At 54.6% G+C, this 15,659-nt stretch overlaps 1 protein-coding gene across 10 annotated transcripts in view; it reads right to left on the bottom strand.

The window, feature by feature from the left end:
- The window catches only part of TNS3 (tensin 3), a 227,821-nt gene that overhangs the window by 85,496 nt on the left and 126,666 nt on the right, over positions 1–15,659 (bottom strand). For all 10 annotated transcript variants that reach the window (XM_033862800.2, XM_033862804.2, XM_033862803.2 and 7 more), the window contains 3 exons: positions 9,285–9,414; positions 8,880–8,945; positions 7,837–7,941 (listed from right to left, as the gene is read on the bottom strand). In XM_033862800.2, coding sequence (XP_033718691.1) covers positions 7,837–7,941; positions 8,880–8,945; positions 9,285–9,414 — 301 coding nt within the window. The remainder of the gene's footprint in view (positions 1–7,836; positions 7,942–8,879; positions 8,946–9,284; positions 9,415–15,659) is intronic.

Genomic DNA, 15,659 nt, shown 5'->3' with positions numbered 1-15,659 from the left:
CTGCTTGTGCAAGAAGGTCTATTCAGTTTGGTGTTCGGCAAAGGGTCCTGACCAGCCGCCGTTCCTGTCGAGGGAACTGACATCATTGTGCCCACTCTGCAAATAACACGGTCACTGCAATAAAGGAAGTGACTAACTGATCACACAATACTTTGCGTCAAAGAATTCACATCAAAAGAAAAGACGTTAGAAACGGAAATCTGAAAGATCTGCTTTGAGGACTGAGAAAAATGGGGCCTGGCCGCGTTGCAGCACGTCCAGAGGGCGTGGAGGTCCTAGCCTTCTACAGGAGAGAGTCTTCAGGTCAGACCTCTGCATCCCAAAGCTGACAATCGTGTGAAGAAAACATAGAATAAGGTACCGACAATGAGGAAGAGACAGAAACAGCCGTACCCCAGCCAGTGGTCTCTTTTCTCCATTTCTAACAGAACGAAGCTGCGTGACTAGCTGTGTGTCAGAAGAAGCCTGGCCTTTCATGTGGCTCAGTTTCTACTGCGTGGGGCGCAGGGTGGGTTTTCCTCATGTTGACGGCAGCTTCACAAATGAACCACGACAGCCTCCATGAATGCATGGCAACTGGCACCAGTGTGACCTTCAGATCTTGGCAGTTGTGCGGCTACTCGCGCCCAAAACACCGTCATGTTTCCTCCGCTCCCACCTGTGGGTTTCCATCACACAGAGCCCATTCAGGCTGTTAGTGTCAGCCTCTCCTGAAACAACATGGTCTTGGGACACTCTGCTGATGTGTGGCCAAAAGGGAGCCCTGTGGCTCAGTGTTTTTGAAAGGCCTCAAACCTTTCAAAGCTACAGAGGTAGAATTTTGTGCGTGGGGTGACCTGAAAAAGACTTGGTGGGTTCCCGAATGTTCCTGGGAGGAGTCGGCAAAGTGGGACAGGAGACCCGCAGAACGTTCAGTGTGATTCCTGGTGTGATACCCATAAAGACAGAAGAAATATCCAGAAAAGGAAAACCAACTGGGACTAAAAGAAGTGGAAATTTCACAAAGTAGTAGGAAACATCGGCAGTGTAAGAACAGCCCAAGGTCAAAACATGTATAAGAAGGCTCACAGCAGCATTAATCACAATAGCCAAAAGGTGGAAGTAACCCTCATGCCCACCTGCTGATGAATGAACCAACACAATGGGGTCTAGCCACACTTTGGAACATTATTCGGCCGTGAAAAAGGAGGGAAGTACCGAAACAAAATGAATGAACGCTCAAATCATCAGGCAACGTGAAAGACACCTGTCACAAAAGCCACACACTGTGTGAAATGCCCAGACGAGGGAAATTCACAGAGAAGGAAGACGAGGTCGCCTGGGGCTGGAAGAGAAGGACTGGGAGTGACTGCCAGTGGGCACGGGCTTTCATTTGGGGCTGACAGAAATGTTCTGGAATTAGAAAGTGGTGACAGTTGCCTGGCCAGACCCGGCCCCAGGCCCCAGAGGGACAGCTGCCCACCACGAGGCCGGAAGAGGTACCTCTGCCCCCGCCCCACTCCTTCCAAAACTCCTTTCCCTCTGGAAGCCCATGCTTTCCCTCCAGCCCCTCCTGAAGTACCTGCTTGGACTCCTAGAGCTACAGGACGTAGAGTCTGACCCCAGGAACACCCTCATTGCCACCATCAATACCGTCGCCAAGAGAGCATCCCAATAAATGGCAGAGACCCATTTATTTAAAAGGAATAGGCACGTGATAACTGTCTCTACAGAGACAAAATAAAGGATTTTCCCAGCTGCCCCTTCTTACAAAACACCTCCCTTTTCCCTTAATTCGTGGGGAACTTTACCCTCTTGAGGACCCCTGGGTCCGCTCCAATTTGCAGCCCTTTGCAAAGGGAACGTGTGATAAAGTCACATCTGTGGGATCTAAAAGCCCACCCCCTCCATTCGGTAAGTCTGAAGAGATGGGAGGCAGGGTGACACTGCAACCACATCAGGCACGAGACGGAAGGAGGGGATGCGTGCACGTGCTGGGAGGAGGACGCTCACGAGCAGCTCAGCCCCTTTCTCTCTCAGGCTTTTGCTTCTGGTGGTCAAACACTTCAAGTCTGGAGTCATTCCCGTATTGGTGACATTGCCAAAATGCCTGAGCCCTGTCTTGGCAGAAATGCACCAGCAGGCTCTGCAGGGAAGGCTGCAGTCCTGCCCGTTATTGAGGAAGTTCTCCCCACGGAGGACACAGAAGGAAATTCACCAGATTGGATCTGAGCTTAACTCACCCAGCCAACGTGCCACTGTCCAGGCTGGGAGGGAAGCGTCTGGGAGGGGCTCGACTGAGATGCAATCTGGTAAAAGTGGGTCTGCAAGAGCTTTTAAACAAGGGGACAGGAAACAAACCCCTCCCCACGCCACATGTACACACGCTCTGAGTTCACTCTCATGTACAAGTTGTGTGACTTGGGGTTTTAGGGAAACCAGGGGGTCGGGCCCACTTCTAGTTTCATCTCTCAGAGAACCCACGAGTTGCTGGTTCCCAAGGCAGGGCGCCAGTGACAGAGTGCTCCAGAGACGGGATGCAGGGCACGGGCGGGGATCCCCAGGTGCCTGCTGCTACAGCAGGTGCAGCATCGAAGGGCAGGAGCGATGCCGACACCAGTCATAAAGGGCAGGAGGAAAAAGTGAGAGCGGGATAAACATGCACTTGGCTGGAGTCTAGGGAGGTACTGGAGCTGCGGGCAGGTCAACAGCCACCTGCCTTTCAGAACGCTGCCCCAGAGCACAGGACACGCTCGCTCCTGCGGTAGGTCCCACAGGACACGCTCGCTCCTGCGGTGGGTCCCACAGGGATGGGGGCAAGTTGGGGGCCAAGGACCCCGGTGAAGTCAAGCCAACTCTCAGTGCCTCTGTTCACGGTCTGTCCTGGGGTAACGCTACTTAATGCTTCTAGCCATCCCCGGGAGACTGACACGGGCTACTTCATGCAAACTCGTCCAGGACGACATGAATTCTGAGTCGATCTCTCTGACACCACTTGGGCTAGAAAAGCAATGGATTCTGAGATGGCAGCTCAGGGCCGGTCATGACTCATTACCAGCTTCTGACATCGCACTTAACTCTTCTGACAGGATCCAGTCCATTTCAAAACGCTAACGCCCGAAGGACTTTACGGTTCTTAGCACAGATGGTGAGACTCTTGTATTTCAGATAAGATGAAGGCCCTCCATCCCAACTGCTGCCTGAAATCCCTTATCAGGGGAGGATTAACTCTGGGTCAGGGGTTCACACCTGGAAGGGGACCTGGCAAGGCCAGGGGGTCAGAGGCTATAAATCAAGAGAGCACAAGGAGGGTGCTTGCTGAGGTCCGAGCGAGAGGCCCACCTCATCCATCTAAACGCAAATGCCATCAGCATTTGACACAGCGTGGGCCGGGTCAACGCCGTCACTCTGCTCTGAACCGTCAAAGCAAGCCATGCTCGGAAAAGCCTGGCTGGGCGCAGGATCTAAGCAAGTTCTTCTCAGTCTGGATACAGAGAGTGGAGGCGTTCAGTGAGTGGTGGCCGTGGCCAGACACTGATGACACATACACACACGTGCGCACACACACACATACACACATGTACACATAAACACACATATGTACACACGAACACACATACACACCATGTATATTAAACACATATATACACACGCACACACATGCACACATACATACACAAATACACACATAGGTATGTCTGCTTATTTTCTCTCCCTGAGCTCAACACAGCATCAGAAACACGGCAGCCCCTAAGGAAATATGAGACGCGTGAAAAAGGGCAAATGTATGTAGAATAGAAAAGAACTCCCAGAGCTGGGGTTATCTCTAGGATGATCTAATTAAAATAGGCCATTTCAGACAAGGACGTGCCTCGTCGAGCGAGACAGAAAGAGCAGGAGAGCAGCCCCAGAGCCGCAGCCCTCGTGGGAGAGAGGGGCGGGGCTGTGCGCACTTGCTTTGCTGGGATCCTGCGTCACTCCCGGCCTCCAGCGGGGGCTCAACACTGCCTCTGGGCGTGGCACCCCGAGTCCAGGGACCCGTGCGGTGCGGTGGGCACCCCCCCAGCCATCACAGCCTGCTGGCACAACGCGCTCTGTGCCACGAGAAGTTGCAGCAGCAGCGACATTCATCGTTGAGCAGCGTCAGCGCCAAGATGAGAGACGGGAAGAGAAAGGTTTTCTGGGTGGAACAGAAAAGTCACCAGAGCCGAGAGCAAGGCCCCACTTGGTGTCGCCATGCTGTGCTGCCACCCGACCGTGCAGGGAAAGACAGACACGTGCTTCTCCCACATCTCAGGGTGCCACACACCTTCACCGACCTCATGTTACACCAGGGTCTCCATCAATCTCTGGGCTTCAGAGGAAGTGATCACACTGTTTATAGGACCCCGTCATCTGAAGGATGTGCTCAGTGCCTCGTGCTGACCATTTCACTGCATCCTCTCAGCAGCTCTGGAGCTACACTATTCCCACCGCGCAGAGGAGGAAAGGACACAGTAACTTGTCCAAGGCCACACAGCACAGGCAGAGAGGCAGGAAAACAAACCCAGGCAGCTGGGGCAGAGCTGTGACGCTTAGACCTCCCTGGGACGGGCCGGTTGTGGTCCCTGAGCGCAGAGGACTTAGCCCCGCGGGAGGGACAAAAGGAACAGAAACAGTAAGTACAGCCAGTCCCCATCATTCGTGATTCCATATCTGAAAATTCACCTGCTCACTAAGAATTCCTTACTTGTAACCCTCAAATCAATACACACAGCATTTTCGTGGTCACTCACTGACATGCACAGAGTGGTAGAAGTTTCCCGGGTCCCACACACAGGCTCGTAGCTGTGGCGGAACAAAGGGACCCCTGCCTTCTCCTTTCAGCTCTCACACCATAAAGTGGCCTTCTCCAGGCCTATTTCATGCCACACTTTTTGCATTTCCGTGCACTTTGTCGGTGCTTTTTCTATTTACAGTGGCCCCCCAGCAAAGCGCTGAAGCGCTGTTCCACAGAGCCGGAGGCCACGAGGTGCCTTATGGAGGAAACACGGGTGTAGATCAGCTCTGCTCAGGCACGAGTTACAGGGCTGCCAGCCAGGAGTTCAGTATTAATGAACCACCAATATAGGGTCGGTAAGGGGTCTTTAGACAGAACGGCGCTCGCTGCCCTGTCCTGTCACCCGACGCAAGTGGGGCCGCCCAACGCAGCTCAACTCCATTTCCTGGGCCCCGAGCAGACGGCTCACCGTGCAGCCGGGGCCCCGAGGGCAGCGCCCAGAGACGGTCAAGCCCACTGGGGTAGACAGTCACATCTGTCCAGAAGCTCGCCACCCAGTGCCCTAGAAATGTATCTTTTCTCTTCAAACTGTCTAGAGGGGATTATGCTGTCTGCAGGCCTCACCCTGGCCCAGGAACCAGCAGGTTTTCAGCTGGAAGGATGAGGTTTGCACCAAATAGCAGTGGGGTCAAACAGGCCCAGACTTGAGTCCCGTTTCCACGGTCTCTGTCCTGCGTGATCTCGAACACACAACAACTCACCCAGCTTCACCCGTGATCACCAAGAGTACACAACCCCGAATGGCTACCAGGACCCCTCACCAATGTCTAGCTTTTGATTTCTCTTGGGAACTGCCCCCTTTATCTCTAAAATGGGTCACAGGTTCGATGTGGATTAAATAAAATGGCATAGGAGAGGCTCCGGCAGGCTGCCCCGCTGTCTGCCCTCACCCCTCCCAACTCCTCTCTCCTTGAAATAGCGCCCCACGAAATGCTGATGGGGGAGCGGGACCCCCATCGCCCTGCCAGGGCCACAGAGCCAGGAGCAGAGGAGTGACTCTCCACAATGAAGACAGGACACTTGGAATCACTTGTCCACATCCTCACTCAGACATAACAGGGGGGTCAAGGTCCCTGACAGAAGGCCACTGTGGAGGGTCCATTCCAGGACAGCAGGGATTTCCAAAGATAAATACAGCTTACGTAATGCTTCTGTGTGCGTGCGTTTTTTGGTTTTTTTTTTTTTTTTCAATCAGTAGGGACTAGGGATGGAAGTGCAGATAGAAGAGGGCTGCAGCATCATTTTCTAGCCAAAAGACACGGTTCCACAGGCTACCAAACCCTGGAGAGAGTTTTGCCCTGATGGAAGCATGGCTGAGACTCTGTTTCCTGCCGGCCAAGGGCCCCGCCTTTGCAGGTCTGGGGGCCCAGCTGCGCCTTCCTCCAGGGACCCAAGCAAGGGGCTGCAGCTCCAGGTGAGAGCTAAGGGCATCAGGAATGAGTTCGCCGATGCAGGTCAGCCTCACCGAGGAGCCCTGGAGAGCTGGGGGAAGGGAGGGAACTTCAGGAAGGGTAATGTTTCCATGTGACGGAAGCTGTGTCTGCTTCCTGGAAGGTGGCTATGCGAGGGGCTGCAGGGCCTTGGCAGCAGGGGCCACAGAGGCAGCACTTAACAACCACGAGAACTCGGAACGCCACATGAGTTCCACCGAGATCAAGTGCAATTGAGGAGGGGCCAGATCGGGGTAGGGTATTAAGGGGTACAAACTATTATGTATATAATAAATAAGCTACAGGATATATTGTACAGCACAGGGAATAGAGCCAATATTCTATAATAACTAGAAATGGAGTATAACCTTTCAAAATTGTAAATCACTACGTCGTACACCTGTAACTTATATAATATTGTACATCAAGTATACCTCAATTTTGGCTTCCCTGGTGGCGCAGTGGTTGAGAGTCCACCTGCCGATGCAGGGGACGCGGGTTCGTGCCCCGGTCCGGGAAGATCCCACAAGCCGCGGGGCGGCTGGGCCCGTGAGCCATGGCCGCTGAGCCTGCGCGTCCGGAGCCTGTGCTCCGCAACGGGAGAGGCCACAACAGTGAGAGGCCCGCGTACCGCAAAAAAAAAAAACAAAACAGTATACCTCAATTTTGAAAAAAAGTAGATTCGAGCGGTCTAAGAAAAAAAATCAAGAGCTCCCTCTGATGGAGTGCAGTGTGGTGGGTGTACCAGGCACTGGAACAGTGCTTAGAGGTATGTGCGGATGCTTGTCAGGGGCTCCAAGGGAGCAGTCAGGTGATGAAACCAGACAGGGGCCACCCCTGCCGTGAAACACACAGACGGCATTTAGAAACCGCGCCTGAAGTACGATAGTGACGCGGGCTTCACCTCTAGACAGCAGAAGGGTCTGCATCGCAAAAATACTGACACGAGCCCAGACATCCCCGGTGGACAAGTAGAGGAGCCTCACGCCCCCTGGCGTGGACCGCAGACATCCCCAGCCGCCGGTCCCTGCGAGCCCAGAGATGCACAAAGATGGGCACTGGCGGAGTTACCTCCACAAGACTTGCTTTTAGCTATTTAATGTCTGGATGAAAGTAACTGGACAAAAATGTTTTGATTTTTCTCTCCCAAATCAGGTCTGTTCTCAATTGGTGGTTGAAAAAGACGAAAGGCCAGTGTTCTCAAGTGCCTAGAAGAAGACTGATCCCTCTTCTTTGAAATCAGCCTCCAGGGGCTTCTTTCTATAAACCTGGCAGACGCCCCCCTTCATTCCTTTCCTCCTTCATGATACTTGTGACCCAAACTGCATATCCCGTGGCAAAGAGAGAATATGTTTGAGAGAGACAGACTCACAAAAACAGAGATTAAATGATGCAGCCATACAACCAGGACACCAGTGCAATGAGCAAACAGAAATAAAACCAAGCCTGATTCCCACGAGTGCCCTCAGACTCACAACGGCAGGGGTCCCGGACGGCAGGGTTCCCAGCCTCCAAGCAGACTGCAAGGAGATTTCTGATCTAAACGTGAACGGGCTGCTTTTTCTGGGCCCTATTCTCTGGTAACTGACACAAGGTAACCAGACTCACCTTCACCGTCTGCACTCAGGTTCTCGTACGAGTCCCAGCGGATCAGCGGGTCTGCCGTGTTGAAGTCCACAATCACCCCGTGGTCGTTTTGCAAATGCTCACACCCTGCAGGGCGGTGGGATGGGGGTAAGTTAGTTAGAGAGAAGCCGGTGCCTCTGGGCATCTGCCAGCGAGGAGGCAGAGAAGCCGCCGCATCTGAGTGTCCAAGCCCAGCCCCCTCCCACAAGCCCTCCAGTCATCAGAGCTGCTGTGCACTGTTTGGGATGAACTGACCAACAGTGAACACCACTTGGCAGAAAGGAAAGACGAACATCGGTCCTCCACCCCACCGGGGACGGGGCTCTGGGCGCTGTCTCTGCACTAAGGGATCACCCGGATGGCTTGGCAGGTCAAGGACCCAGAGGATCGGCCTCAGGGCAGGTGGGCGGAAGGGGCAGGTTTGGGCCCTCCCTCGAGGCTCCCTGATCATTCTGAGGCTGTCAGGAGGGTTCTCACCGCACAGCCTTGCATTTAATAGTTCACGCCTAAATTTATGGCACTGGGCACAGAGGTAGGGTGCTTCTTTTCCACAGCTATTAAAAACTGAATTAAAACTTTCACGAGTATGGCTCTTGGTGATGGAAATGAACCATTTGCCTCCACGACAAAGGGACTGATTTCCCTTTAAATATATTCTTAGAAGGAAGGAGAGAGTCTGTTTTGCTCATAAATATTTGCAGTCTACTATATTTCTAATCCTCTGTAAAAACATGTCGCTGTTTGTTGAGGGAGAAGTACACAGGGCATCAAGACACAGCCCCGGTCCTAAGGTTGGGCCCTTCCTTGGGTGAGTCACACCACCTCTGGGGTCTTATTGACCCACCTGGGCCCTACTGTCTCTAAGGCAACGCCCTCCCACTGTCTAATATCCTACTATTTTTTAAAATATATTATATTTCCAATTATGTGCAGAGGTGGGAAGCCAGACAGAGGCCCCAGCCTATGCATCGCCCAACCAGGTCAGCATCCTGCCCCCTGGTTGCAGCATTCTGCATTCTACCCACCTTGAATCTTCTCAGGAGTGGCTGAGAAGACTAACTCAATCTTCCCATTATCAGGAAAACGGTCATCTAAAAAAGAAATCCTATGTCAACAAATTTGGAGACAATGAGACGGGAAAGGGTGGATGAATTTTGTCCTCATATTCCAACCAGGACAACACCCTTCTCAAATCTCCAACAGAGCACCAATGACAGAGGAAGTATCAGTAGTTTCACCGTTTCTCTAGAAATTTTTCTTTGTTGGGTCAGTTGCCAGTCTTTTGTGAGACTGGTAATGATTTTGTCAATAGGTTGACTTACGGGTGGAGCGGGGGAGAACAGTGAAAGAAACACATGAGGCCACCGGGGGTCGCCCGCCTAGGGTCCACTCCCCATACCCACAGTCTGGACTCGGGGCAGGGTCCTCACCTTTGCTGGCGTTGTCCAAATCCTCCTTTGCAAACACAAGTCCATAGCCCTGAACAGCCCCGGTGTGAAACTGCAGGCGGAAAATGACGTCTCGGGTGGCCGAGCGGTACTTCTTGTGGTAGCACTTGACCTGCGGTAAAGAGGGTGTGTCCTCAGGGGAGCCCGTGCCCGCGGAGGGCGCTCGTCGGGGGGTACACAGGCCGCTCCCTTCCAGGAGGGGCTGGGAGTGCGCGCAGCCGCCAGCAGCTCCCAACCCAGGAGACGGGCTGCAAACGTCACCGCGGCTTTGGTCCTTCCGGAGGACACCTGCGCTGTCCCAACAGGGCAGGAATCCCACAGTCCTCCGTCCTCAGACGGCCCACACCTCTACTTTGGAAGACGGCTGAGGAATGAAATTCCGTGGCCTCTTCCTCCTCGTTTCATCTAAACTCTCCATGTTTCAACTTAAAGCCTTTCTGTTCTCATGAAAGGAGGAGGTGGTCACCACTTTCTGGACTACGCTCAATATTTATGTTGCGTGCTATAATTCAGAGAGAGAGAGAGAGATGGGGAGAAGGGAGAGGAAGGGAAGGGGAAAGGGAGAGAGGCCTTGGAATTGAAATTCCACTGCTGGGTTGTCCAGACATCCTGAAGGGCCACTTGAGACCAGTCTCCAGAATCACCAGGGATGTGATTTGAACTCAGGCTGTGGCTCCGTGGCCCTAGGTCCCTGGGAGCAGCTCAGGCCCCTGGAGTGACTGTGCTGCCCCGGAGGGTGGAAGCACCCCTTCCTGGCACGTGGCAGGGAAGGGTGGGCAGGGGAGGGGCCCTGGCGTCATTTCCCACCTTTACACGGGGGCCTCCCTGCCCCTGCCTGAGGGGTCTGTGGATGGCGCTGGCCACGAGGAGGGCTCGAAGGTCACGGCGGGGTGGCGTGCTGCAGGAGAGGGGACCCTTCCTCCCTCCCCCGGCAGGGCAGGGCCCCTTTCCAGGGTCCCCAGGGGGCCAAGGCCAGAAGCAGGCTGGATCTCGCCCTCAGACACTCAGCAGAGGTGGCCACTCCGTGCACTGAGCGTGCCCGGGAGGAGGGGAGTCTGGAGGTGCAGGGACCTCAGAGGTAGCCGCGCTCACAAGAGAGACTCTGCTCGGAAAAAGCCGGGCTTCAACCATTCTGTGCGAGGCCACTGCCCGTCCAGACCAGCGATGCGGGAGCATGCCTCCCGCGACCGGTCTAGAACCTTCACCAGTGAAACCACCAGTCGAGAGAAAAAATAAAGGCCCAAGGAGCCGCGGCCGGCGTGTCAGGAACTGTGCCCCTTAGGGTGGACCCAGAGGTCGTCTACCTTTGTGCTATCTACAAGGAGACAGTCTGATGAAAAAACGTAAACAGACCGTCAGGGGAGTGTTTCACGTTGACACACACGAGCTGAGCATTGACGAGGCGGGAGGTGCCAGGCGGCCTGTGCACACGCGGCCGGTGGGGATCGAGACTCAGGCCTGGCCTCCGGCCCCTGGCCAGGGAACCGGCCAACGAGAATTCTGCAGAAGCGTGAAGCCTTCAATTTGCTTTCCAACAGCAAATGGATTGCCGGCCGCAAGTCCTCTCCCGCCCCGTCTGGGGTCTCTGGATCCTCAGCAAGGCCCCCTCAAAGGCTGTCCTCTCAGCCTTCCTTCCAGAGTGTGCTACCCGCATCCTCACCCCTCCAAGGCCCTTGCCCCACACTGACCGCGCTGACCGCTCAGCAGAGGTCCCACACGTGCTGCGGTGGAGCCTCCCACGCAGAGGACGTGCCCATCTCTGTGGGGTGATGGACCCCCCCCCTCCGTTTGCCTTTTTCCACTGGTACCTTGGAAGTACGAGGGAAAAAGGGGAGAAGACTGGAGAAGAGGAAAGAGAGTTTCAGGCGCGCACCAGTCTGGCCCTTGAATCTTTATCGATACTGAGGGGAACTGAGGCTGTAAAGTAACCCAGCAAGGCCTCCAGAAGCTGACATCCACTGAGGGAAGCAGCCCCAGGCCAGCCCACGGGGTCACGCTGCACAGAGCTGGCAGCTCCCCCAAGCTGGCCCCAGGTGGACACGGGGGCGTCGCAGGCGCTGGGTAGAGGCATACGCAGCCTCGGGCAGTGCAGAAGGCCCAGCGACAGCTCCCTTACAGGGACACCTTCTCCTGCTCTGAGTTAAAGGGTTCATCTTGCAGACAGCTCTTGACGGCAGCTCATGCCAACCAAGAGCCCCCGGGCCCGGCTCCCACCTTCCCCAGAACGCAAGACGTTCTGTGGGCTCCCCTCCTCTGGTCTCACCATCACTCATCACAGCAGACACACACACGCGCGTGCACGCACGCACACACGCACACGAATCCCAGCCCACTCCAGACACCGGGCAGGGGAAGGCAGAGGTCACCACACGCCCTGGGGCACGGGAGGGACAGCAAACGGGTTCACCCTCCCTAGGCTGCTAGCTCCCAATCATTCTGGGGCACCGGCACCTCCCCAGGCCCAGCATGACCCTAGTGTCTGAAGACTCCCGGTTTTTCACACGACAAGGGCTCAGGGTGGGAGGAACAGAGGGGCATCCCACTGCCGCAGAGCAGCCGCCCTCTGCGCACACGTGCCCTCGCCGCGGGGTTTCCGGGGCTCCTGACAGCCCTCGCTGGCGGAGACCTGAGCCTCCCACACTCCCACCCGTTGTTTCACCGCGGACTTCTCTTCCCACTGCTCAGGATGGTACGCGCCATCCCCTCCAGTCCTCCTGGCCACCTCAAGAATGACCCCCACTGTCTCCTGAAGGCAAGAAAACCGCAGACATCTCGGTCACATGGGGTCCTGGCGGCTCCAGCTGGAAAGGAGACGGACCCACCCAGCAGGAGCCCCGCCCGGGGGCCTCTGGCACCCCCTGCAGAGCCAGCAAGGAAGCATCATCCGCACCAATAAATCTTCGTAGCATCAGTGACAGGAGCCCAGACTCAGGCTCCTAGCACTCCACGGAAAGAACCGTCAGCATTTTGCTTCACAGTAGTGCCCAACATGCGCCTTTTAAGGTAGGAAGTATTGGTCACATTTTGCACCAATTAGAGATTGAGGTCTGTAATACCCCCTTCATCCCTCCAGCTTAGCAGTTCTATTTACCTAGGTCTCCCCAGAGAGTTTCTAAGAGCACATCCATCCTCTGCCTTTGGATCTTAGAGGATCTGCATTTGAAACAACAATTTCAACCCGCTTTGCTGGCGGCCCCGGCGGCCGTCTACACAGGCGTCAAGGAATGTGCGTGCTCGAAGACGATGCTACAACCACACAGGCTTAAAGGTTTAAGAAGCTGGACGGCTGCCTACCTAAGTCAAAACACCTGCAGTATCCAGCGCCAGCACTAACCATGATTTCACTTGGAGGTGAAAATGATTTCAGAGGGTGGCAAGGCTGAAACTCGCTTCCTAAACCGTTAGTAGGTCAGCAGTACTGGCTGTGAAGGAAAACACAAGTAGATCCGCTGGGCTGAGATGCAGAACGGATCAGGCCCGATCCAGGTCCAGGAGACCCACGGCACAGCGACGGAGAAGGATGTACACACAGCAAGTCCCAGGACAATGCGGCACAACAGAAGTCCTTTAACGACCCCCGCGGGAGCAAATCCAGAGGGGCCTGCGGACGCCTTCATCTTCCCTGATCTTACGTAAGTGCCCTTAGCGAGAAACAATAAACTCAGGTGCTGTTTGTTTGCAATGGCTCCTTGAGAAAGGTCCCCTCTGTTTAGACGTCGGGTCGCTGGAGTCAGGTCACGGAGCCCCGCCCCACAAGGACAGAACGTAAGTGGCCACGGGGTTTGCACAAGCAGAGGCGGCAAGACGAGGCATGTGGCTGGGAAAGTGTTTACAAGCCCATCAGGGCTCTGGACCACAGCCAGGCTCCTGACGGGCCTGCGGCCCATGCGAATTCCTTAGCGAGGTTACATAATGACACGGCTGTGCTCGCCAACGCCTCTGCCCTCCCACCCGACAGAAGCATGTTTACTGAACACCTGAGGCTCTGCCCTTTAGAAGTTCTGGGGTGGACTCGAAAATCTGACCCTCGGTGCAAGCACATCGCAAAGACGGGCGGGTCAGGTGTGCAGTGGGAAGGTGCCGGCAGTGTCCAGGCAAAGCTGGACAGCGGGTGGGTGTCACTATGGCCCCCAAGTCGAAGGAATGACAGACGGAGGCCCCTCCGCTTTCCCACGTAGCATTCTCAACCCAAAGAGCTCACGAGGCCTTACTTCTTGTAAACGGGACCCCTGTCACCTCTGTTAACCAGTCTCAATGCCGAATCCCTCATGAGGAAAGAGGCAGGTTTATCTGTGTAGGAGGCTGACATCTACCAAAATCAAGGAGGGGAAAAAAAAATCAAAGGAGAACATTCCGCCTCACAGGATGGTGAGCAGAGTGTCAACCTTCCCTGGGAGCTCCCTTCCACTTTGCAGAGCAGAGGCAGGCTCTGCAGACGCCAGCCCAGCCGAGCCCTCTGCCGCTGGGGGGGTGGGCAGCCTATCAAAGCATTCTCTGCAGCTTAGGATTCTGTCCAAGTCACAATCATTGCCAAATTCTTGATGAGAAATTAAACCGCCTACACATTTGAACCTTTACACAGAAAAGGCCCTGAGACATTCCCCATCCGCAGCTTTCTCCACTGAAGGAACGCCCATCGGATTCGCAGAGGTGAGCACCAAGCTATGACTCCCTAAAACTGAAGGACGGGGCAAACCGCAGTGCAGGGGTCTCCCACGGTTCATCTGCGCCCAGGGGCTTCTCCCGCCTGGAGACTGGAAACCAGAGCCAACCTGCACAGCAGGAGGGGAGACGGCTCACGCTGCTCCCCAGGAAGCTCGGCAAACACCAAGGAACGTTCTGCCGCCCAGCTACTACCCTGTGTTGATCCCTGAGGTCATTTTCAGGTTGAACCAACAGCCCTGGGATTCCAAGGAGCCCACAGATCATGCAGCATAATGTGTCCCCCAGAGATTATGGTCTGAGTGTGGGGATGCCCTGGGCCCGTCCTCCAGGCCGGACAGCACGGCCTCAGAGACTCTCCTCCTCGGACACACTGGAATCCTCTCTCCCACCCGTGGACCTTCAGATCCTGCCTCTGTGCACTCGCGCACACACCAAAGCCTACTTGCACGAGAGTGATCTGCCAGCTCATCTCACTCAACAACTAGAACCTAAACTCTTGGAAGTGGGACCTGTGTGTGATTCCCGTTCACATCCACCATGTTACCTGTTCAGGACACACGCTGTGGGGAATGAACGAGAGAACGAATGACAAATCAGAGCCTAAGGTGCCGGAGAACCAATGGTACCTGATCTCACTATTAACCTTACTAGAATAGGTTTATTCTAGAATGGGTTTATTCAATGGACACAGGTATTATGGGCTGAATTCTGTGCCCCCAGAATTCATATGGTGAAGTCTTAAAGGTAGTTAAGGTAAAGTACGGTTATATAGGTGGGCCCTAATCCAATCTGACTGGGGAGATCAGGACACAGATACAACACACACACACACACACACACACACACACACACACACACACACACACACACACACTCTCACACGAGGGAAGATGATGTGAAGACACAGGGAGAAGACAGCCATCTACATACCAAGGAGAGAAGCCTCGGGAGGTACCAGCCCTCTGACACCTTGATCTCAGACTTCCAGCCTCCAGGACAGTGAGAAATGTCTATTGTTTAAGCCACCCAGTCTGTGGTACTTTGTCATGACAGCCCTGGGAAACGAATACAAGAGGCTAGAGCTACTTTTGAGGCTTCTTAGAGATCAATAGCTAAACTAAACCTCCTAGGTAATCATTTCCACGAATGGTGCAAGGAAAAATTACCCTGTGTGATGGAAAATTACCCATGTCCAGCTGTAACCCGCATCGTCCTTCTCCCATCTGATAACGTTGCAAAAAATAAGTGCAGAGTGTACAAAAATGAACTGTAAACACAGGAAGTATAAATCAAATAATAATTCAGTCCGAAAATACTCCATGTTAAGAACATGGTGCAGGAAGGGGCTGGTTTTATCAAGTTAAGCGTTTCCTGTGAAGAGATCCCTATTTGCCGGCCTTTCCAACGAAAGCAAAAGTTCACAGACAGGGTGACTTCACGGCCCAGAACATTCCCCTCAAGAGACCCCATGGCGACAGGACACCTGAATGCCAGCCCTCTCGGGTTCCTGCAGCGTCGCTCAGGGCTCATGCAGCCGGCTGTCCCCTCACGCAAGAGGCAGCTTGCAGTTCTTGCTGGGGTGTGGACTTGCCCAGGGACTCCCGCTTCAGGGGCAACTCTGGGCAGTCAGCTGGGGACGATGGCACACTGGGCACAGGGTCCCCTCCTGGCTCCCAGCAAGCGTGAGCCGCC

This window comes from Tursiops truncatus, chromosome 9 (assembly GCF_011762595.2).
Source record: "Tursiops truncatus isolate mTurTru1 chromosome 9, mTurTru1.mat.Y, whole genome shotgun sequence".
NCBI lineage: Eukaryota > Metazoa > Chordata > Mammalia > Artiodactyla > Delphinidae > Tursiops > Tursiops truncatus.
Note: the sequence above shows the minus strand (reverse complement) of the source record. Positions and strands in the feature narration are given on the sequence as shown.